At 36.4% G+C, this 23,782-nt stretch overlaps 1 protein-coding gene across 2 annotated transcripts in view; it reads right to left on the bottom strand.

Moving 5' to 3' along the window:
- The window catches only part of LOC129767743 (keratin-associated protein 19-2), a 31,603-nt gene extending 9,228 nt beyond the window's left edge, over positions 1-22,375 (bottom strand). The window contains exons 1-4 of one of the 2 annotated variants that reach the window (XM_055768906.1): positions 21,537-22,374; positions 12,023-12,224; positions 5,108-5,241; positions 611-773 (exon numbers count right to left, since the gene is read on the bottom strand). In XM_055768906.1, the coding sequence (XP_055624881.1) occupies positions 611-773; positions 5,108-5,241; positions 12,023-12,224; positions 21,537-21,575 (538 nt within the window). In that variant the 5' untranslated portion in view covers positions 21,576-22,374. Of the gene's footprint in view, positions 1-226; positions 774-5,107; positions 5,242-12,022; positions 12,225-21,536 lie in introns of those variants that run through there. The other variant, XM_055768905.1, reaches the window with a different exon arrangement.
- Between the last annotated feature and the right edge of the window lie 1,407 nt (positions 22,376-23,782).

Raw genomic sequence — 23,782 nt, 5'->3', positions numbered from 1 at the left:
TATGACGTCATAGGACGAATTATTTTCCATTTGAGTTATACCTATTAGTTATTCCACAGACAGAAGGGAACACACATAGAATGGATAGAATGGAACAACAAAGTAGCAGACAATAAACAATGAGTTCATATTCGGAATCGACATAATGCATAATATTTTAACAATAAGCGAGTAGACAAGAATCAACTAATTACATCAAATAAGAACAATACAACATATGGTCTGTTAATCGTATTCGCTGGTGTTTATTGACATAATTATAAATAATTCCAATCAAAATTTAATACTACATCGCTTTGGGTTCTCTAGTTAGAAGTAAACTATCACATAAGCATATCTGTAAATGGTAACAAGCGGACATGAATGGTCACACTCACACAGCCACAAACATACGCTCAATAAGTACATCCGAAAGATCTCAACGCACTCCCACACAAAATGAATAAATACAATGAACAGTACAACTAGTTATATCCCCGATAACCGCTGACCAGGCTCGAACTGGTTACACCCACCGGGGTGGTTCCGGTATAGTAACCATAGCCCAGGTTTCGATTACCGAAATAGTTGGCATTCTGGTAGCCCAAGTACGACTGCAATCCACCATTACCTCCGTAGCCTCCATAGCCTCCGTAGCCGCCGTATCCACCGAAGCCTCCACCGTAAGGATTGTAACCACCGACGCCTCCGATTCCACCGACACCTCCATATGGTCTACTGCCGTCGATCGAGTTGGTTCCTGGGAAGTATCCCGACGAGCCCGGGTATGCGTTCTGAGAAGAAAAAAAAACAATTTTGTAGTGCTGAGGTTTTTAAGAATATGGGAAATTACTGCAGAAACATCACTATTGCTGAAACGATTTACGCAAAATAGAGATAATTGTCAGAATTCGTAAAGCAGATAAAACGAGCCACGTTTCCCATCAACTTTATATAAATTGGACAACTGTACGCTTATAGTTTACAAAAGAAAGCCATGAATAACGATGTTTGTAAATGTTCAAAGCATAAAACTATTAACATTGGAAAAAGAAACTGGGTGTAGATAGGGTAAATGATCTTGGTTTGTCCAATTTGGGGTGTTTTTACGTAACTAGTAAATTCAAATCGATTTTTCTTCATGAAAATCCCACATAATCGATACGAGTTTGGGTTTGTTGAAAAGCCCCAAGTCTCTAGTTGCTAATACTACCATAAGGTGTTGAAATTATTCAAATTTTTATGTTTTTTAACGATTTTCCTTAAAGAAGAATTATGATCATGGTTTGCCCAAAAAAATGAACATGGTTTGTCCGGTTTTAGAAATCTCCATTTTTGAATGAAAACATTCGAATTCACAATTAGATGTTGCATTTATCATTGCTTGAGTTTACTGTCATCATATTGATTCATTCATAATTTAGGCTTTCTTCAGAATATTACCTTTTCTTGGGCATTTTAGAAGTGTTCACCTCAACACAATCAACACAGAAAAACCATACTTCTGCTATGCGCGAAGCACACCATAAACAAACATAAACAAACTGCAGCGCGGTTGCCATAGAAATCATGTGGACAAAACAACATTATTGAATTGGACAACTCATGATCAGAATTGAGTTCATCAAAATGCGTTAATTTAATGGTTTAGCTATGTAAATCCGATACAAATGGTGAGCAAGCATGATGCTTACAATATTTATAAGTGTTGTAATCCAGAAAAGGTCTGAATACGTGCCAAATAATCATCTGGTGATCGATTAAAAGTTAGCTCGAATGAGGGGCGCATTGACACAAATAAAAGGTGTATTTTATAATCCTTTAAAACATGTGATTTCGTAAAAATATACTATCAAACTACTATAAATCATGTAAAAGGCAATTTCATTTATATGTTTCGAAACATTCGAAGGCCTTATTTGACACAGGAGCGCTGAATTAGAGCATTCAAAAAAGTGGGCAAACCATGATCATATTTTCGACTGGACAAACCAAGATCATTTACCCTATGACAGAATAGATGGCAAGAAAGTATTCCGTAAAATTGCTACGATGGGACGTAAATATCATTATTATAACAATAAAATGTTGCAGATTTCCGAGGTATACATCTCAGCAAAATTCTATTGTTTTACATTGAACGGTTTTATCTATCTGGATAATTTGCGATAAACTGCTCCTTTTATGTGCTGCAAAAAACTGTGAAAATTGCGTTAACCCTCTACAGCCCTAGCCCGCTTTTAGACGGGCTTCGCGGATTCTCTTTTCAAATAATTCAGACATTATTTTCAATGTTCACCCCCACTAGAACGTCTTTAGAATATTTTCATCTATCACACATACACATTGTTTTTATGCTGACAGCTTTCTGTTAGGAGTATTTTATGTTGAAATTCGTAAATACGAGATGAAAGTGGAGTAGATTTTTTTAGATAAATAAAAAACTTGGGCGGTAGAGGGTAAATTGTATCAAAATTGATGTAAAATGTTGAAAATTTTCAGTCAAAGCAATAATTGAACTTTGTATTGTTTTTTTTTTCAAGTTTATAAAACTGTCTATTGACTTTTTTCCTAAATACAAATATTTGACAAATGATAAATATTTCATATTTCATTTCAATTTTCTCCATCAAAGATGAAAGGGAAAATATTAATTTAATTAAATATGTCTCTGTAGTAAAATATCCTGCTGGAACCTTCCATGAATAAAAGGAAATGTATCTAATTAGGGTAATGTGTTTTGTTATTGATCTGATTGAGAATAAATTTCCCTAAAGAAAGTTTAGGAAAGAAAAAATGCATTTTTGGAACCACTTTAAACCATTTAAAAATATGTAAACTATTATAAAATTAGAAGCTCGTGAATGAAAAAAAGTTCAAGCAGTTACAAAACAAAATTTTGATATCGCAGTCTGCTTCTCTATTTTATTCTTTTGTAGTAGGGTAACAAGGGGTGAGTTGGACATACGGGGTGATTTGGACCACCCCTTTATCTCAAAAAGTACGACTCAACTTGTATTTTTTATAATGTCATCTCCTTCTATTGTTGAACCGTATGTACCTAACGTAAAAAAACATTGGTAAAATTCGACAGGTGGATGGAAACAGTAGCATAAACACGGCAAGCACTTTGATTGTCAAAAAATGTGAGTTTTCCAATCGTGGTTGTAAGCTTTTCCCGTTGATTAAACAAATTTTTCATGTATTGTGCAGTAAAGTTATGTTCGCCTACAGAAGAGGAACAATTTGATGCAGCGAAACTGTAAGTTTGATAACAATTAATGAAATTAATGAAATTAATTGTATTTTAATTTTTGCATGTTTCTGTGGGGTGAATTAGTCTTACAGGTTTGAGACTTTTCTTTGGTTTAATTGATTCCAGATGCTGAATTACAAAAAAAGAATGGGCAGACAACGTTGGAAGAAGGAGGAGCTTGAAAGAGCAACGCAGGCCATCGAGAACGGATTTTCTTTGACCAAGCATCGAAAGTGTTTGAAAATGCTCGAACAACAGTGAAAAGATCCATGTAGAATTCGAGGTGGTCTCAATCAAATTTTTCTGGTCTGAAATCTACCCAAGACACCTGGTATCTATTCCAGAACACTGTTACTGATTGTATCATTATACCAAGATGCTTTACATAAACATAAGTATGTTTTTTTTCGATGAAACACACACTGGACCAAATCACCCCACAGACGGTTAAAATTACCCCGCATCAAATTTTAATGTCCAAAAATCATATCTTTTATTTTATGATATGTTTGTTAATTTGAAGCTTGCTATAATGATTAAACATTATTGATTGATAGAAAACAAGTGTATCTCAGTATACAATGTGACATTTTTTATTTATACTGTACTGGTTTGGAAATATTAGGCGATTTGCTTAGGGGGTCCAAATTACCCCCATTTACCCTATATTTGAACAGTTTGAATTTCTCCTGTCACATTTGTTGCCTGGACAGATAATATATTCGGTAAATGAATTCTTTACAACTGAGGTAAGGGGGATGGCCCACAAACAAATTTACTTTTTTCAGAAGCGCGTATTTATACTTCCAATGATTATTACACTTAAATTCAATTACACAGTGATTCATACGGCCCTCCAACATGTATCCACTCTCTCTTGCACCCCTTGAATGCTATCAATCAGCTTCGAACAACCACGGAAGTGAATCAACCATCATTGATTCGCTTTCGTAATTGGGTTTTATTTGTATGGCACCATTTTCAGTTCGGTGACTCTTTCACGCTTCACGGTTTTCAATCTGTTGATTTGTCACTCTCGGATTTTTCGCGTCAATTCGCGTGGTTGATAAGACTCTTTCTTTCATGTGGGAGGGAAGCACATACGATTCGGGATTAATTCGATTTCACGTGTGGGGTTTTTCACCTATCAATTAGAGTAAGATGTCAGTGTGGAAAAATGGACAGGTCATCCTAACGAGTGAGCGGCACTAGCTTAGCATAAAATGTTCAACAGTATATGACTGATGATCGTTCTAGAGTTTTGTAAATGTTGAATGAATCGTTGTATTTCTTCTGGTGGTTTATCTTTTTAAGACGAATCAAATTCCAATAATAATCTGCTTATAAATGTGTACGAGTGCAGTATTACATTAACTCAATCAGGAATTTCGTTTCTGAAATCAATTTGCTCCAATACTATGTTTATGAGCTTGATTTGATTGATGGCTCTGATTGCAAACATTACAATTCTTCTCCTCCAATGGCACAAACATTCCTAGAGGAACTTCGCCGTCTCAGATTAGTATTACTTGCGCCATTTTTGTAAATACAGTAATCGTTTGATAACTGGACCTGCTTCAACTGGACTGTTTTTAACTGGACTAGCTTTAACTGGGCTGTAACCCAGTTAAAGAGCAGCAATTCGTAAACAATTGACGTCATACAATTTGAAGGTTTGCTGTAAGGAACATGTGAGAAACAGATGTTATTAAAATTAACATTATTTTACAGAAAAATAATTTCCCCAAATTATATATCATAACCATTGTCGTTCTGAATACAAAGTTTTCAGTGAAAACATTTTGTTTATCATGTTTCACGATCAACACGAAAGTAAGATTTACGACAGCCATAACCAGCGCATTTACTTACCGGATAAAATCCTCCAGATTGTGGATAATAACCACCCTGTGGGTAGAAGCCACCAGATTGCGGATAGTAACCTCCTCCGAAACTCGATCCTCCTTTTCCGTAATATGGTCTTCCTAGAAGGCCAAGATCGAAGACTGGAAAATAAATAAGATTTTATTAGAGTACTGCTCAACAAGATTCTCTTTGAACACGGTGAACAAATTATAAGTAGACAAAATGATTTATAATTGAGAATAAGTATCATCGCTACCGTAAGCTGCCTTTCTAGTGTGTGCTTTATTCTCTAAGTTTGCCCAGGCAAATCTTTAGCAAAAATATGCTTCCAAAGTTAGGTCAGATAGCCCTTCAATTCCAAGATATGGTCAGTTTGAAGAAACCATTCAATCCAATCATGTCACCAACACTTACTCCCCGCTCGCTCATGTTTGTCCTGCATCCAATATTTTGAATATCACTAAATATCAAACTCATTCCCCTCTTTGCTTCTGATATACAATGGTGGCCCGATAATTAGCACAATCTATGTTTAAATGAAATGAATAAATAAACAACCTTGTATTTAATATTATATTTTCATATTACCGCATATAACGTTAGTTCTATTATTAATACAGAGCTGTCAAGATTTTTTTTCTGCAATTTGAATATATTAAATCATTTTTGCAAATAAAAACCAAATATTGCTTGCCGTATAATTAGCACAGCTTAATTTTGATGAAGGAAAGGATACGATAATATTTATTCTCTAAGATAAGTGTTTAGTGAGAAACCCTTTCTGAGCAAGAACTGCTTTCAATCGCTGCGGTAGGCTTTCAACGAGTCGTTGGCATCTTTGATTAGGGATACTCTACCATCCTTCTTGGACAACCTCCCAAATTCGGACATATTTTTTGGTTTTAACTGTAAACTGATTCGTTCCTCAACGTCGTTCCATAAGTTCTCAATGGGATTGAGTTCAGGACTTTGAGGTGGCCAAGCTAAAACATCGATATGCTGATCCATGAGCCATTGCTTCACAAGTTTGGGAGTATGCTTTGGATCATTGTCGTGCATGAAAGTCCATCTCAATTGGAGTATGTCCTCAGTGTACGGTTCCATATGCTGCATGTTTGTAGAGATTTTGATCCATTCTATCATCAATGTTCGCAATAGGGACTACGCCATGCCAAGAGAACGCTGCCCACACCATTATGCTGCCTCTTCCATGCTTTACAGTTACAGGTGTATTTAGGATTAAGCTGTTGCTTAAGTGCACGCCACACGTAACGTTTTTCATCGGATCCAAATCTGTTGAATTTAGATTCATCACTCCACAATACATTCCGTCAAAATGTAGCCGGTTTGTTTCTGAAGTTTCCTGCAAAATGAAGTCGGGCCTTTAAGTTCTTTTCGGAGACTGAAGGTCTGTTGTTTTTCTCGGACGAGCCTTTCGCTTCATTTTTGAAACAGTTTGATATTTCCGGACATACTCAATCGTGTTGTAGACTAGTTTCCTGGACCAGCCGATGAGATTTGCTATCTCTTCCGGTGATTGTCCTTTGTTTCTAAGATTCATAATGACAACCCTGAATCGTGTTAAGGGAATGGTTGAAGCTGGCGTAATGTGTATCTCCTGGCTGGTAAAGTAATAAGTCCCCCCAAACTAAATCACCAGCTCTATGGAAAATATTGCCAAATTGCAAATTTGGTCAACTTTCTCCAACCCCTAAGGTTTTTTTTAAATTTTTTTTGCACGCTCTTCTCAACAGCTCCAAGATAAAAATTTGAAAAAAAAAAAGTGTAAAAGTGTATCTTACTAGAATGTATTGAGAAATATGATTTTCAAAAATTTTCATCAAAAATTTAAGTACTAAAAAAATCATAAAAATTTTGATTTTTTTGTAGACTTAGAGATTCACTACAACTCTAGTTCGTATTTATTCCTAGTTTTTTTCTGGATATATGTGATTATTTTTCAGAATTTGAACAGTGTTGCGCGGTACAAAAAATATATTTCCAAATTTCTTTTTTTTTAGAATTTTGAGACCTAGTACTAATTTAATTTATACTTAAATATGTTCGCATGTAGGTTTTGATATTTGCGATTTCTTTTCAGAAAATTTCGATAGCTGTGCGATACAAAAATATCTAATAATTTAAAAGAAATATACCGTTCTGAATCATATTTCGGACACTTTGTTCTAATATCTTGAAATGCTTAATGCACTGATGATATAACTATAAAATGATTATCACAATTACTTCTTTAGCGTAATCCCTTGTTTCCACTATCACTTCATTTGAGAATTCCATTTGAATTATTATATAGTAGGAAAAAAAAACTATCCAAAATTCAAAATCCACTCATTATCGTTTGTGTTTAACATTTGCTTTGCGTGAGCACGTAGAATTTACCCGTTCATCAATATTTAAATTTCTCTCGTGGTTCATCAGTTCTCATCATCGTTATCAGGTTACTGTGATTGCTTAATAAGTGTTTCGCAGTTGACTATAAAATATAATCCAGTGTAATGTAATTTTCGTTCAAAAAATTACAAAACAAAGTGTCCGAAATTGAATTCGATCTGTCCGAAATTTGTTTTTTTTATAAATAGTGTCCGAAGTTTGATTATTATTCGCTTGATTTGAAAAGCATTTTATTCGATGATTTTTTTCATGTTTTCAATCAAACAGGTACCAAATTAGAAAGCTTAAAAGCATATTGAACGAATTTATTAAAATATCAACCAAATAATACCTGTGCATAAAGTTGAGACCTGTTTTCTGCATCATATGCCTTCAGCGTCCGAAATATGATTCAGAACGGTATTTCTTTTTGACGTAGGATTACATCTTTCGGGAACATATTGGGGTACAAATTGAAAATCCAAAATCGAGCACATCGTGAAAATTGTACAATTTCAAACACTTATTGCTCAGTCATTTCATGATGGATTGATGAAATTTTTGCGTCAATCGATTTCGGCACTCCATAACAATTTTTTATATTAAAGAAAATAATAAAGGGTGTGTCACATCAAATTGCATCACGGAAAAAACGCTGTAGAAATTCGCCCAGATCCTTTTGAAAATTTTAGACAGTAAAATAAAAACTATTAAACAACTTTTGGCATTTTCTTTTTATTCATACTTCGAGCCCAAGCCCGTATGCTCGCACTTTCCTCTTAACCCCGTCCATAAGGTTCTGTACAACGTCAGGTTGTAGTTTTTTTTGAACAGAAATCCATTTTCTCTTGAAGCCCGTCTCCGATTTGACAACTTTTGGGTTCTTCCGGAGGGCCTGCTTCATAATCGCCCAATATTTCTCTATTGGGCGAAGCTCCGGCGCGTTGGGCGGGTTCATTTCCTTTGGCACGAAGGTGATCCCGTTGGCTTCGTACCACTCCAACACGTCCTTTGAATAGTGGTACGAAGCGAGATCCGGCCAGAAGATGGTCGGGCCCTCGTGCTGCTTCAATAGTGGTAGTAAGCGCTTCTGTAGGCACTCCTTAAGGTAAACCTGCCCGTTTACCGTGCCGGTCATCACGAAGAGGGCGCTCCGCTTTCCGCAAGAGCAGATCGCTTGCCACACCATGTACTTTTTGGCAAACTTGGATAGTTTCTGCTTGCGAATCTCCTCCGGAACGCTGAATTTGTCCTCTGCGGAGAAGAACAACAGGCCCGGCAGCTGACGAAAGTCCGCTTTGACGTAGGTTTCGTCGTCCATTACCAGGCAATGCGGCTTCGTCAGCATTTCGGTGTACAGCTTCCGGGCTCGCGTCTTCCCCACAATGTTTTGCCTTTCGTCGTGGTTAGGAGCCTTCTGAACCTTGTATCTACGCAGGCCATCCCACTGCTTGGTCCGCTGGACGAATGAACTTGACAAATTCAGCTTATTGGCGACATCCCGGACCGAACTTCTCGGATCACGTCTAAACAGCTTAACTACGCGCTTGTGATCTTTTTCACTGACGGAGCATCCATTTTTGCCGTTCTTCACCTTCCGGTCGATGGTTAGGTTCTCTAAGTACTGTTTTAGTACTCTGCTGACCGTGGATTGGACGATTCCCAGCATCTTACCGATGTCCCGATGTGACAACTCCGGACTCTCGAAATGAGTGCACAGGATTAATTCACGACGCTCTTTTTCGTTCGACGACATTTTTCCAAATTTACGAAAAATTGTCAGTGAGGCATGGCCAACGTGATCTATACACTCTTATCTGATTATAAGCGAAAGCTGAAGATATAATTCCTAAAAATTAAATTTCTACAGCGTTTTTTCCGTGATGCAATTTGATGTGACACACCCTTTATATATCATGAAACTAACTATCGAACAACTGAAAAATCTCAACCCTTATCCTAACGGAAATACCCACTTCTGATTGGTCGAAATTGACGACACAAGCGGCGGGGCCCTAACAGAGACATCAAAACCAAGTTTCCTGGGGGAAATCGGCATTGCAAATATATGTAAGTCGGGGGTATTTTTATATTTCAAATAAAGTGAGTGATACGATGATTTTTAGCAAATAAAATTTAAATTTGAAACTTTAATGTTCGCGAGGTTCATATCAATGACCGATCGGGTATTGTGAAAAATTGAGCACAAGTGTGAGTGTAAAATTGTATATGGTGGCAGCTGTGTTAAAAATGACATGATATATGAAACGATTTATTTCAATTTTCATAAATAAAAACCAACGCTCGAGAACTAAAAACGGCGAGAAAAATTGGAAAAGTGAAGAAATATTAGAAAAAAGTGATTTCCCATATGCTCTACATATAGTTTTTTTTTAATTCAAATGATGGTCCCACCTCTTTCCCCTACATAAAGGGTGTGTCACATCAAATTGCATCACGGAAAAAATCGCTGTAGAAATTCGCCCAGTAGACCGATCCTTTTGAAAATTTTAGACAGTAAAATAAAAACTATTGAACAACTTTTGGCATTTTCTTTTTATTCATACTTCGAGCCCAAGCCCGTATGCTCGCACCTTCCTCTTTACCCCGTCCATAAGGTTCTGTACAACGTCAGGTTGTAGTTTTTTTTTGAACAGAAATCCATTTTCTCTTGAAGTTCGCCTCCGATTTGACAACTTTTGGGTTCTTCCGGAGGGCCTGCTTCATAATCTCCCAATATTTCTCTATTGGGCGAAGCTCCGGCGCGTTGGGCGGGTTCATTTCCTTTGGCATGAAGGTGACCCCGTTGGCTTCGTACCACTACAACACGTCCTTTGAATAGTGGCACGAAGCGAGATCCGGCCAGAAGATGGTCGGGCCCTCGTGCTGCTTCAATAGTGGTAGTAAGCGCTTCTGTAGGCACTCCTTAAGGTAAACCTGCCCGTTTACCGTGCCGGTCATCACGAAGGGGCGCTCCGCTTTCCGCAAGAGCAGATCGCTTGCCACACCATGTACTTTTTGGCAAACTTGGATAGTTTCTGCTTGCGAATCTCCTCCGGAACGCTGAATTTGTCCTCTGCGGAGAAGAACAACAGGCCCGGCAGCTGACGAAAGTCCGCTTTGACGTAGGTTTCGTCGTCCATTACCAAGCAATGCGGCTTCGTCAGCATTTCGGTGTACAGCTTCCGGGCTCGCGTCTCCCCCACCATGTTTTACCTTTCGTCGCGGTTAGGAGCCTTCTGAACCTTGTATGTACGCAGGACCTCCCGCTGCTTGGTCCGCTGGACGAATGAACTTGACAAATTCAGCTTATTGGCGACATCCCGGACCGAACTTCTCGGATCACGTCTAAACTGCTTAACTACGCGCTTGTGATCTTTTTCACTGACGGAGCATCCATTTTTGCCATTCTTCACCTTCCGGTCGATGGTTAGGTTCTCTAAGTACTGTTTTAGTACTCTGCTGACCGTGGATTGGACGATTCCCAGCATCTTACCGATGTCCCGATGTGACAACTCCGGATTCTCGAAATGAGTGCACAGGATTAATTCACGACGCTCTTTTTCGTTCGACGACATTTTTCCAAATTTACGAAAAATTGACAGTGAAGCATGGCCAACGTGATCTATACACTCTTATCTGATTATAAGCGAAAGCAGAAGATATAATTCCTAAATATTAAATTTCTACAGCGTTTTTTCCGTGATGCAATTTGATGTGACACACCCTTTAGGTAGCGTAAAAAAATAAGAAGGGGGCTAAAACTGGTAAATCGGTAAATACGATTTTTTAAAAGTATATTCATAAATGTTAATGGCCCCAAAAACAAAAATAACTTTGTAAATAGTTTGCTCCACTCATTACAACGTGTCGAAGAATAGATTAACATATTAAGGACCGCTGTCTCTCGATGTCAGCTACTTTGATACATTGTATCCTACTTTGTGTATTTAATACAAAATTCAACAGCTGAAAACGTTCTTTGGCATGCGAAATGAAGCACTTCGACGATGATAATGAATAGAGCCTATTAGAGCAGTTTCATTCGCCAAAAATGAATCTTGCATCATGACAACGACCCGGTCAATTCCTTTCTCGTTGTGATGAAGTTCAGTTTCAAACTTGATTTTCCTGCGTTTTTCAAGGAATTTTCACACTTCGTCTCATCCCCAAACAAAGAAACACTTTTAACTCACGAACATTTTTCATAAATCATCGTACACTAGCGCTGCAGTGGGTATATTACTTCGACCAGAATTTTTTTCGAATTTTCGCAATGTTTCAACTTCATAGAGTTTCTGTTAATTTTGGAGTGCATGAGAACTTTTATTGCCAAAATAATATAAGATCAGAAAATATCGTCCTATTCAAAATAAAGCCACGAAGCGCGAAGATTAGTTTTCTTGCCATTCCAATCTGTTCGGAACACGGAAATACAAATTACTAAAAAATTAAAGTATTTCCCATCAAATCCCAACTGATTTTGGCAAATCAATTTCATTCCACTTTTACAATGTCAGGTTTACTCACTTCTATCGCTCGCTCCACTCGTGTAGTAACTGCTTCTCAGAGACCGTGCGCCCTCCGCACGACTTTCGCCCTGTTTGGAGGCTGACTCGGCTACCGCTGGGCTACCACCATCTGTTGGTTGAAACAACTGACTTCTGGCGATACCTTCATTTTGCTGACAGTGGATCACATCCACCTGTAGAAGCGATACCGCTAGCAGGATCTATGAAAAAAAATGTTTGTAAAAGAAAGAAAATTAAACTGAATTCAATCAACAGAAGGGAAAAAACGTATAACATTCCCGTTTGGAGTGGACTACACATTAAAGTGAGGAAAGAACGGTAACATTTACATTTAACCTCTTTTTTCTTACTTGAGCTTTCGATACAAAGTTATCACGAGTCCCAGAGTCACCGTGAGCGCAAAGTATGAACAATAGGCCTATTTCACGAAAGGGTATTCCATAATCGAGTTAGGTTGATGTTCAGAAAGCACTCATATATCAAAGGAAATATATTTCTCGTCTTCGCCATGTTTTAAGCTCGCTGGTTAATGTGATGGAGGTGATTCTGATGGTACAACGAACGGTAATGTTTCGATTCATCACTGCTTGGTGTTATATTTTAGCAGAAATATAGAAAAGGGTTATGGACGACATTTCGATCAGACGATTGATTTCCAAACTAGACCTTTTTTAGAATAAACGGATCTTCATTATAGTTGTATCATTTGAAAATGTTTCAAATATAATTAGTAATATGAAAATGAGAAATGAGGTTGATGTACAAATACTGATACGAACAAATGTTTATTTTTTTGTCTTTATTTAAGAGACTTTCAGTCGTAGGCTGATTATTCTCTGTACAAATGTTTATGATTTACATATCAGCAATTTATTCGATCAATATTTGAGAGCATATTGCTTTGCCATATAATTAGTTGTATTTATTGCATCGAATTAATCCAACCAAATGACAGAACGCTAACATTGTAAGTATTTGAAAAACCTCGTAATAGTTTCCCCCTTCACTTCATAAACACGTCATACAAAAAAGACGATATAAATTAGACAACTGCAATGGAACAGTTGTATCCGTCCATTAAAAAGAGGAGTGTCCATCAATCACTGCGTAAGCACGGATGATAATTGGAACTGTTTTTTGGCGACCACGCGAGCGATGTAAAAATTAATGCACCTCGGAAAGTGGGCAGAAAGCGATCTAATTGTTATGGTGTTTTCACGATTTTTGGCCTGATTAATTGCTAAGTCGCAATTCAGACACAATATCTCGAGATCTCGAGCAGGAAGAGAATGTCGCGAGTGAATTATGACCGAAAGTGACGGGATTTTTTCGTCGGTCAGTTATGCAGCATTTAAAACACTCTCCCATTTATCTTGCGGTGTAGCTAAGAGGTGTATGATAATGAAGTTATGCCACAGAAAATTGCATGATATCATCTGTTTGAGTATCGTTAGAATATTTGGTAGCAAAAAAAACCTTTCCATGTTCCCATTGTGTCACTCTTCAAAACAAAGGTCCTTTCATAGTTTTTATATATAAAAGAAGGATCTTCTCACGTAGGGTAACGGGAGGCAAAATGCCCACTTTAAGCAAATCGGGCTCAAAAATGTATGTTTACTACATTATTCATTATTTTTTCACATCAATAACGTAGCCACGTCTGTTTTCTTTGTAATTATGTTTACTAAAAAGATTACGAATAGGGAAAACAAATAAAAATGATGAAATTTCTGCAAGATTATATTGTATACATTTCTGAACAGATGGGGTAAGATGATCAATATGGTGTCCAAAACGCACCCAGTTTCATATATTTTCGAGCGGTTATGGACCCGATGTGGACCGAATGTCACAAAGTACTATAAAAGTACTGGATTAAAGCTCCTCTCTCACCCCCGCATGAAGGACTGTCTATAGTTTGAACTATAAAAGTACGCGGTAACTGGTGCTGAGCGAAATGGCATCACTGCAGTGATTGCCTTCCCTCTCTCGCATTGAACTATCATTCATATAAACAAAAACGAGAGAAGTGAATGGATTAAACAATTTGCTTGAGTGAGTATGTTTTTCTTTATTTAATGTTTAATTTTGATGTCTTTTTCTTTGAATTGCAGCTAACAGAAATTCGAGGAATGCGAAATAATGGGTTGATTTTAAGGATAATAGTACCATGTACTATTCCTACGCAATAGTCCGGAATAAGTTCCAGTTGTGTTTCCTTGTGTATAGAACCCGCGATTAAGTGTGTGTGTCAATAGCAACTTGGTATGTATATCTATTGAATATGTGCAATAAATTGTTAAATGAAATGCATTTCATTTCAGAGTACGCCCCAGTTGTGGAAAAGCTTCTGTTGCTATGGCTCCAATTACCGAACCTCAAATTTGTAACTACTTCGTCGACAGCCGGAGTAGAACCCGTATCTGTATTCAACGATTGTATTAAACACACTCTTCGCTAATACTATCAACATCCAGGATATGAACAGGAATAAATAGGAATGTTCAGGTAAAACTCACTTGCACAATTTATAATAATCAATACATTTATGTCTACATTTACTTTTTAGTGAAAATTTGATTCATCCACACCGGTGAACCAAAATGTTCTCTCTGAACGGTGTAGCATATAATTTGTTCAAAGGAAAATTTGGTTCGCTCATTATATAGTGCTTTTATCTATTATAACTGTAGTAAAGCCTTGTATTAGTATTGATGTATATAAACCAGCATTGTAAATAAATTAAATAATTTCCATCGCCGGTTTTTTAAATGTTTGTTTCAACTTTCATGAACACAAATACCGCCATAATGAGGGTTGAGCAGTTTTTCAATCGGTCGAAGCGGTGTCAGATTGGCACAGGTTTGGCTCGAAATTGGTTGTCGAATACGAAGGGTAGGTCGACAAAATCGTTGCAAAATGGCACGATATCGGTACCGTTGTCGACACCATTTGTTGGGACCAATCTGGCACAACAATGTAGAGTGGGCACCACAACAACGGGTCGAAATGTCAAACGACTTCGAAGCATATCTTTTGGTTAAATCTTAATTCGCTGTATATACCGTTCTGAATCATATTTCGGACGCTTAAGGCATATGATGCAGAAAACAAATCTCAACTTTATGCACAGGTATTATTTGGTTGATATTTTTTTAATAAAGTAGTTCAATATGCTTTTAAGCTTTTTACTCTGGTACCTATTCTATTGAAAACATAAAAAAAACCATCAAATAAAATGCTTTTCAAATCAAGCGAATAAGAATCAAGCCTCGGACACCATTTATAAAAAAATCAAATTTCGGACAGATTGAATTCAAATTTCGGACACTTTATTTTGTAATTTTTTGAACGAAAATTACATTACACTTGAGGGGCTTAGAATGAAAGGGGTGTAAGTAATATGATCGATTTCTCTACATCGACTCTCTCTTTTGGTCATAACTTAGCCCCTCACTTTGTTATATTTTATAGTCAACTGCAAAACACTTACCAAGCAATCACAGTAACCTGATGCGAACTGATGAAACACGAGAGAAATTTAAATATTGATGAAGGGGTGAATTCTACGTGCTCACGCTAAGCAAACGTCAAGCATAAACGATAATGAGTGGATTTTGGATGGATTTTTTCCTACTATGTAATAATTCAAATGTAATTCTCAAATGAAGTGATAGTGAAACCATGGGATTACTCTAAAGAAGCAATTGTGATATTAATTTTATAGTTATATCATCAGTGCATCAAGCATTTCATGATATTAGAACAAAGTGTCCGAAATATATTTCAGAACGGTATCCAGCTTCGGATGAGTTTCTCGTCTGCTAGAAACGTCAGATGCTCTCGTATTTTCGAGCCTTTTTTGTTGTCGAACCAGAGACTCCGAGAAATTTTCATTTCAATATTTTATGTTTACAAATGTATTAATACGTGCCGCTATTCACAAAAATATCTCTACGTGCCGCTGTACATGATAGTGCTGACAGACTTTTAGTCTGTTTTTATTGTCTGAGTCTGAGTTTTCATTGTGATTCTAAGGTTTAGGTTATTGGATGGATTTTAGTAGTGCGAAACATTGTAGGGGAAAAGCGTTCTTCGAAAAATATTATAGCTTAACTAACTGTTGTTCAAGATATCAAACGGTTTTTATTATGAAAAATAAAAATAGTACATTTTTCATTAAAAGAAAATTAGATGTAAAAGCAAGCATTTTTTATCGTGCGGTTAAAATGATCACATGATGGTGGTAAAATGAACAATTACACATATCATGCTAAATGGGATAGATTTATGCGTTGTTCCTTATCTAAATTTGTTTAAATCATTATTGAAATAGTAGGTACATATATGAATCAAGCTGAGCTTATTCACCTAGAGTAGTAATTAGAATTTACTCATACTTGCGAAAAAGTAGTAAGAAACACATAACGCTTCACATATTGAGGTTTGGTTTTGGTCGAGGTGGCATATTTTTTCAGGGTCAGAGCCACAAAAGGAACCCCTTGAAAAGCAACATTTGGTGAGGTAGATCAGCTTTGGAAAACATGACATTGTTAGTCGTTATCCAGTGGTGGCTCATTTTGCCCCAAACAACAAAGTAATTCCGAATACGAATTAATCACTGAAACCAAACAAAATATCTGTTAACCTTTCATTGAATATGTGAACATTTGTCCAAACTGATGATTTGTCGAAGATATCAGGACGAATAATTTAAATTTCACGGGAAATTCCTTAAACACGATGCGCACAAAATCACATCAAAATGGCTACCGTAAGAGAAAATTCTTTTTTATTTGTAATTTTTTACATTTGACAGTTTCATGCATAACAGGGTATCTTAAACAGCTTCAAATGTTCTAAGAATAGGATAATGAAGAAGTATCAATTTATTTATAGCTTAATGATCGAAGTTTGAGCACTGGTTCATTTTACCAACCCAGTTCATTTTAACCTCATTTGCCCTCATAATTTTGTTCATTCCAGTTTTCATTACATGATACAAGAACAGGTATGAGAAAACGATGATATGCACACAAGAATTGGAGAAAAAATTTGGTGTTATTTGGTATCACTGATAGTGAACTAGCTATTCGTAGTGGGCGATTTGCTTTATCATGACTTGATTGAGAAAATCGCATTGCAAATATGGATCGAACTTTTAAAATTCGTTGATTCAAACTCATTCGATAGCTTTAGTAATATTTGAGAATGTTATGAAGTTTCCATAATTTAAATTAGTCTTATAATGCTTCAAAAGTCTTATGGCAGAAGTGGCTAAAGTTGCATTAAACCAGGCAGTTTTTCATGCACTGCTATATTTTAAAGCAAGATCAGGTTTTTTGTGCTAGCATATATTCAGTAGCATTTACGATAACAAATGAAGTCATGAGCATCGGAAAATCCTGCCAATTATTTCATTTTCCATGATATTTCAAGGGGGTGCGTTTTACCTCGACGGAGCGTTTTACACCCAGTTCCCCTACGTGTAAAATACCATCACGGGAGAACGGCTGATCATATCTGCGTCGTCTATATATCGTTGAGTTTGTCTTCATCTAAATTGGATTAATATAATACTTTGGATTTCTTTTTAATTTTTAGAAAAATTCGAAAAAAATTACTCTGCATATCTATCTATACAGCCATTCCATGCCAAATCGATATAGTGGTTCTCAGATTTTCGTGAAAAGTTGTAAATTTGATCTTTATGGCAAACAATTAGACCCGTATTTTTTGTTTATTTTTCGTTAGGGTGACCATTTCCGTTGTGGGGTGATCCGAAAAATCACTTTTTTTCACTTTTTTTCTGAAATTACTTTTTTCAAAAACTCATAACCTTTGAACTACTGGACCAATTCTAATGATCGACATATCAAATTAAGGGTAATCACCTCGTTTTTTTAGGTAAAATACTTCAGTTGAAGAAAATTTAAATTTTGTTTCCGTTATTATTGATTGTATTTGTTTTTTATAGTTTTCATGGCCTCGGGACCAAGGGACCAAGATCTTCCATTAAGTTGTTTATAGCGCTTTCTATCTAGGTTGCATTAGGGTCACCATGGAAAAAACGGATTTTTTGCTCTAACTTTTATATTTCAACCTCTACATCAAAATTGTCTTGGGACGACTTTTAGAGCTTATCATGGCCAACATTTTGCGATGCAGAACTTGTCAATATATATATATCTTGATACTACTCAAAGTTATTGATGCCTTTTCACCCAAAAACTCATGATTTCAATTTTAGTTTACTCAAATACAAAAAATAACATAGTTTTGGAAATACCACATTGTGTTTGTCCCAAAATGAATGACAATCGAATGAAGAGAGCGTATTTGTTTGAGAAGGAATATCAATAACTTCGAGGAGAGTTGCGATATTGACAAGTTCTGCATGGCAAAATATTTGTCTTAGTAAGCTCTAAAAGTCTTCTGAAGACAGTTTGCATGTAAAATTTTCAATATAAAAGTTAGAGAAAAAAATCGAGGGGTTATCCACGACCACTTAGAACGTAGGACTACGCAATCTTTTTTTTTTTTTTGTAATTTGTTGGTTTATGATTTCGGATATTGTTTGCGAATACGTCGAAAGTTCATAAATAACTCTTCAGTAAAAAGTTCGGGGACCCTGAAAAGGTTTAATTGGCTTGCGTGGTTTTGTAGAACCATTTCGAGAAGCAACAATTCTTTCTTGCCTTTGCGAGAATAATACACTAATTGGTCATATGTCGCAATTTGTTTCTTTATACCAATGCACGCATTGCACTAAATACTTAACGAGAGGCAACTTCCGTGCATCGCCATTCCACAAGCATCAAACACGCGTCTAACAGATGCACACAGTTGCAGCGATAAACTTCAAGTGAAATATTCGATAGCGTTTGTAGCTCGAAGGGAAACATAAAACACAAAACGATCAGAATAAGTGACCTTTGTTGTTTCGGGCACAGAAAGATTCTAAGAATTTTCCTGAGAGGAGCTAGCGACAGCGTACTTACAAAGCAAATATTTTCTTTGCGCTATCCCCCTTCGTTGTTTCTATTGTTCTTTTTCTTTTTGACGTAGAACTACGTCTTTCAGGAAGGGTGCCAAATCAGAAAACAGGTCACGTTTTTATGAAATAAAGTTAACGTTTGTAACTATTTTCACTGTGAACGAATTTCCATAATTTGCATACCAAACGAATCGGGAATTCTCCAAGATTTGTTTGATATGATATTCGCTACAATTCGCTAATCTCAAAACGGTTCATATTCATGAAAACTGGAAGAACTTCCTTTTTTCCCATACGTTTGTTCTGCCGATTTTCGTGCTATCCCTATCCGTATTTCGAATGCTTATAACACGAACATTTCTTAACAGATCGGAAAGATGTTTGCATCAATTGGTAGGAAATATTTCTACGTGTCTATCACAATTAATAAAATGTTATTTTTCATGAGATGAACAATTGAATAACTGTAAAATGTCAAGCGCTATCTAAACGCACTAACTGCCAAGTTTTGATTGACTCGATTTATGGTTTCCCCAACACAAACTTCTAAATCGATGTAAGTGTGGAAATCCGCTTTGCAAATACATGCAAGTCGGGGGTTTCTTTTGGTGTTGATTACTTTTGTACTCGCTTGTCGTTGTGCATACTGGAATATGTTTTCTCTAAAACGTACTTTTAAACAGAGAAGCCTGGGAAAACGTCATTTCGGATACTAGAGGTGAATGAACCTTCGCGGTTCAAGAACTACGTAAACATTAGATGTGCAATATTTTCAGAGGGTAATGTAAAATACAATGATCGTTTGACAATTCTTCCGTTCACATATTTTGGTAGTCCTAGACATCATATCAAACGTAAAAGGACGTTCATCAAATTTATTTGTAACGAAGATCTATTACGAAAATTTCGATGCATTCTAAAACAATATTCGAAGTGGTAAACAAGTGGATTGCATAATATAATTGCGTAGTTCTAGGTCCAAAATATGTCGTAATTTAAATAGGTCATTTGGTAATGATATCGGTTTTAAACGGTTTCGATCCCAGCTTAGGTGAGCATCCACGTGAGATGTGCCGATGGGCGTTGAACATAGGGATACCATGAACTCTGCCATGCTTTTTTTTTTTTGACATGTCCTATTAAACGTTGAGTTTGGCTGTTTTATCAGTCCAGGTTTGCCATTTTGCGTTCTGCAAAAAATAAAAGCGCATTTTTCCAGCCAGTGACACACAAACCAGGTGTCGGTGTTACCCCGAATTTACTCGAAGTTTCAAAACATAGTTTTCGAGCATCGATAAGAAACAAAATACACTGAAAAATGATCTAAGATGAATTAAGCTCACAGAAGTATCGAATTTTCCAAAATTTTCCGACTAAAACCCTTAAATTCCACTAGTGAAATTTTACACGGACTAACTCTTGTTTGCTAACCGGTTCTGTTTTGATGTTTGTTTTGATAGTAAAGCGACTTCCGCGGCTGTGGGGTGACTCGAAATGTAAAAAAACGTCAAGTGTGTACAGGGGGCATCGGAATTTTTTTTAAATTTCTTCTAACTAAAAAAATCAGGGTATCTCGGTTTAACCTGTTTTCCCTACTAATCACGAGACCTAATTGACACACTGTGTATTATTGATTTCAATGTGATAAAAAGACAAATACTCGCTAGTCTCAACGTTACATTCCAATAACAGAAAATTTATTTGACTCAACAAAGTACGAGAGAGGAATAAAAACAGGAGATAAAATAAGTAAGAAAACTTTTTTATATTAAACGGTTTCATTTTGGTTGAACATGATAATATAACAGATAAACAGCAGTTATCACATCCCTTCCTGCATTAATCTAGGGCATTGATGGGAGCAAAATAAAATCCGAGGAACATATGAAGAAATTACTAACTATGGATAATGAAAATCTGATGTGTCCCACTATTTTATTATTTATGCCCTAGATTATTGAAGGAAGGGGTGTGATAACATTATCTGTATTATTATTATTATGTTTACCATTAGAGCTTTGTTTTGCGATGCAGAACTTGTCGACAAACAAATGAAGAGGGTGTATTTTTGGAGAAGAAATATCAATAACTTTGAGCAGACTTGATATATTGACAAGTTCAAATATCCAAATGTTTGTCTTGGTAAGCTCCAAAAGTCACCTGAAGACATTTTGTGTGTAGAAATTGTAATATAAATGTTAGAGGAAAAAATACCCGTTTTTTCCGTGGTGACCCTAATGCAACATAGAAAAAAGCGCTATGTCGGACTTTCTATTATAATTGGATAAACCAGAGGTTCTCTCATTTTAGCTACCGTGGATGTTGACCAAGGCTTCAGCTTGAAAGCCTCACATATAAAATAAACATTTACATCACTGTCCATCATCCAGCTAATCTTGATACTTTTGACAAGTGAATCAAGTGATCCAGTATTATTTCTCTGGTAGAATCCCTCGGATGGACATCTTCAAAAAGCAACAAAAAATAAACTCCACGCAACGAAAAGCTCACTCACTTTCAAGCTCCATTCAATGGCACTCATTTTTCCACCCATTGGAAAGGCTCAAGTCGTTCTCGAATCGCAATTACTTCTTCCTGTCGTTGGAGAAAAAGTTTCCCGTCTCGATGGGCTACCACTTGAACACTTCTCCGACACTTCTTCAACCGCGCTCCACAGACACACACTGCGGGTTGATGTCAAACTTTTGATTTTTCACTTCAAAATAATAAAGAAAAGTCTCGGCTCGTGCACTGTCTACAGAACTTGTTTTTTCCGGCTAATTTATCGCCGAAAAATAGCAGCAGCAGTTTTTGACGAACAATGGAGAGTTTTACGTTCACTTCACTGCTACCCGCCAAAAACGTTGGCAAAAAAAAAATGCTCAAGATGATTGTGCTGTTTACTTCCTTTCCACTTGGCTGCCCGGCTAAGCTGGTATCCGTCCAACTTTTGGGCCCGTCCCGTTCCGGAATGTCTGCGTACGCAATTGTATGCAATCAGTTACAGCAGCATTCGCAATTTTCTCACTCCGAGGCGGCACAAATAATTCTCGCGGATTGGCGAACAGACAGAGGCACTTAATATGCAAACTCGCGAATACTGGAAGCAGTGGAAACGCGCGCTGCGCGTAGGAAATCTTGTTACCGACTTGAGACGATTCGGAGAAGTAGTCAACTATCGTGGGGAAACAATGATTTTATAGTGACTTTTCGTTGCGCTTTTCCCAAAGTGTGAAGCTTCGGCGGGTGAACTAAGTTTTGAAGGCCGGTGTGCAGTTCTCCCTTCCACCCAAAACTGAAAAAAAAATAAAGATAGTGGGCAACGTTCGGATAGCAAACAAAGTATTTGCTTTGGCGAACAAATGCACATTACTGTTCCGCGCTCTGGCGGAACGTCGATCGGGATGTGTAGGTATATGTAATGTTTGATAGGAGAGGCCGTCCCAGCTTGTGGGGGATGTGACGTTCACTTGTCTAACTGTTATCAATGTGTCACCCAAGTTGTAGCCTCACTGTGGGAGAGTTTCATTTCGCGTTGTTTCGTTTAATCCAAGTACAACTATATTTGTCGCTAGTTAGAATGACGCGAATTTTCTTCTGAAGAATCAAAATAACTGAGGAATTAACATAAAATGAGAATCCTGTAGACAATTAAGATAAATTTTAATTTATGTAGAATTTGATAAAGCTCGCTTTTTTTTTCGCTTCTTCGTTTCAGATTTTTTCCATTTGTTTAAAAAAATAAAACAAAAAAGGATCAACATATGCACTGTTGTGAAATGATACTTTTATCATTTAAGTTGTTCAATGTTCTCCTGCAGAAATACGTTTTCATAAATTTTATTAAATAACATTCTGCAACCAGTAGAAAATTTCCAACTTGCCTTTCAATACATAATATCGCATCTAAGGAGTGAAAATATATTTTAGTTACAGTTTGTTTGTTTTATCGCCAGTAAAAACTAAAAAAAAATATCTATTTATATATATATATATATATATATATATATATATATATATATATATATATATATATATATATATATATATATATATATATATATATATATATATATATATATATATATATATATATATATATATATATATACCCGTTACCCGAATGTAATATTTACCCGGAAGAAGGATATATTCGAATAATATTATTTTTAGAAAGTATTTGTACATTTATTTCTGATCAGTGTTTTATGAAGATCATATTTGTCTCGTACGTTCATTTCCATTAAAAAGTATTTTTCGTGGGTAGCGCAATTTGAGAAATAATGGCGTTGAATGAAATCCTTTCTAAAATAATGAAAAATGGAAGAATGTAGTTTTAATACGTATTATAAGGTTATCCATTTACATGGATGACGCAGGCCGTTTACTGACAATTTTGGAACATACGAATTATGGCACTGAAGTGCAATTTTGATTATAAATTTATTTTTTCGCAATAAAATTTCAAATGACATGCATAATTAACCGGGCAAACATAATGCACTCGTTAAACGTATGCCGTCCCACGCTCGGTCGGACCTGACTAAAGGATCGCCTCCTATGTTTCAAACATACCAGGCAATCTGTGGAACACAGGTTTGCTTGCGAGAGGCCGCCGCTTCCGACAGCGGGTAAATACGTAAGTACCATTTTTTTCTTATCTATTCTTTTCACAATTTCATTAAAATTTTTAATGTTAACCTTATGTTACCTGCTTAATTTTCGGAATATTCCATAACCCTTGCTCATTTCTAAATGATG

This window comes from Toxorhynchites rutilus, chromosome 2 (assembly GCF_029784135.1).
Source record: "Toxorhynchites rutilus septentrionalis strain SRP chromosome 2, ASM2978413v1, whole genome shotgun sequence".
Classification (NCBI taxonomy): domain Eukaryota; kingdom Metazoa; phylum Arthropoda; class Insecta; order Diptera; family Culicidae; genus Toxorhynchites; species Toxorhynchites rutilus.
This window is presented reverse-complemented; position numbering and strand designations above follow the sequence as displayed.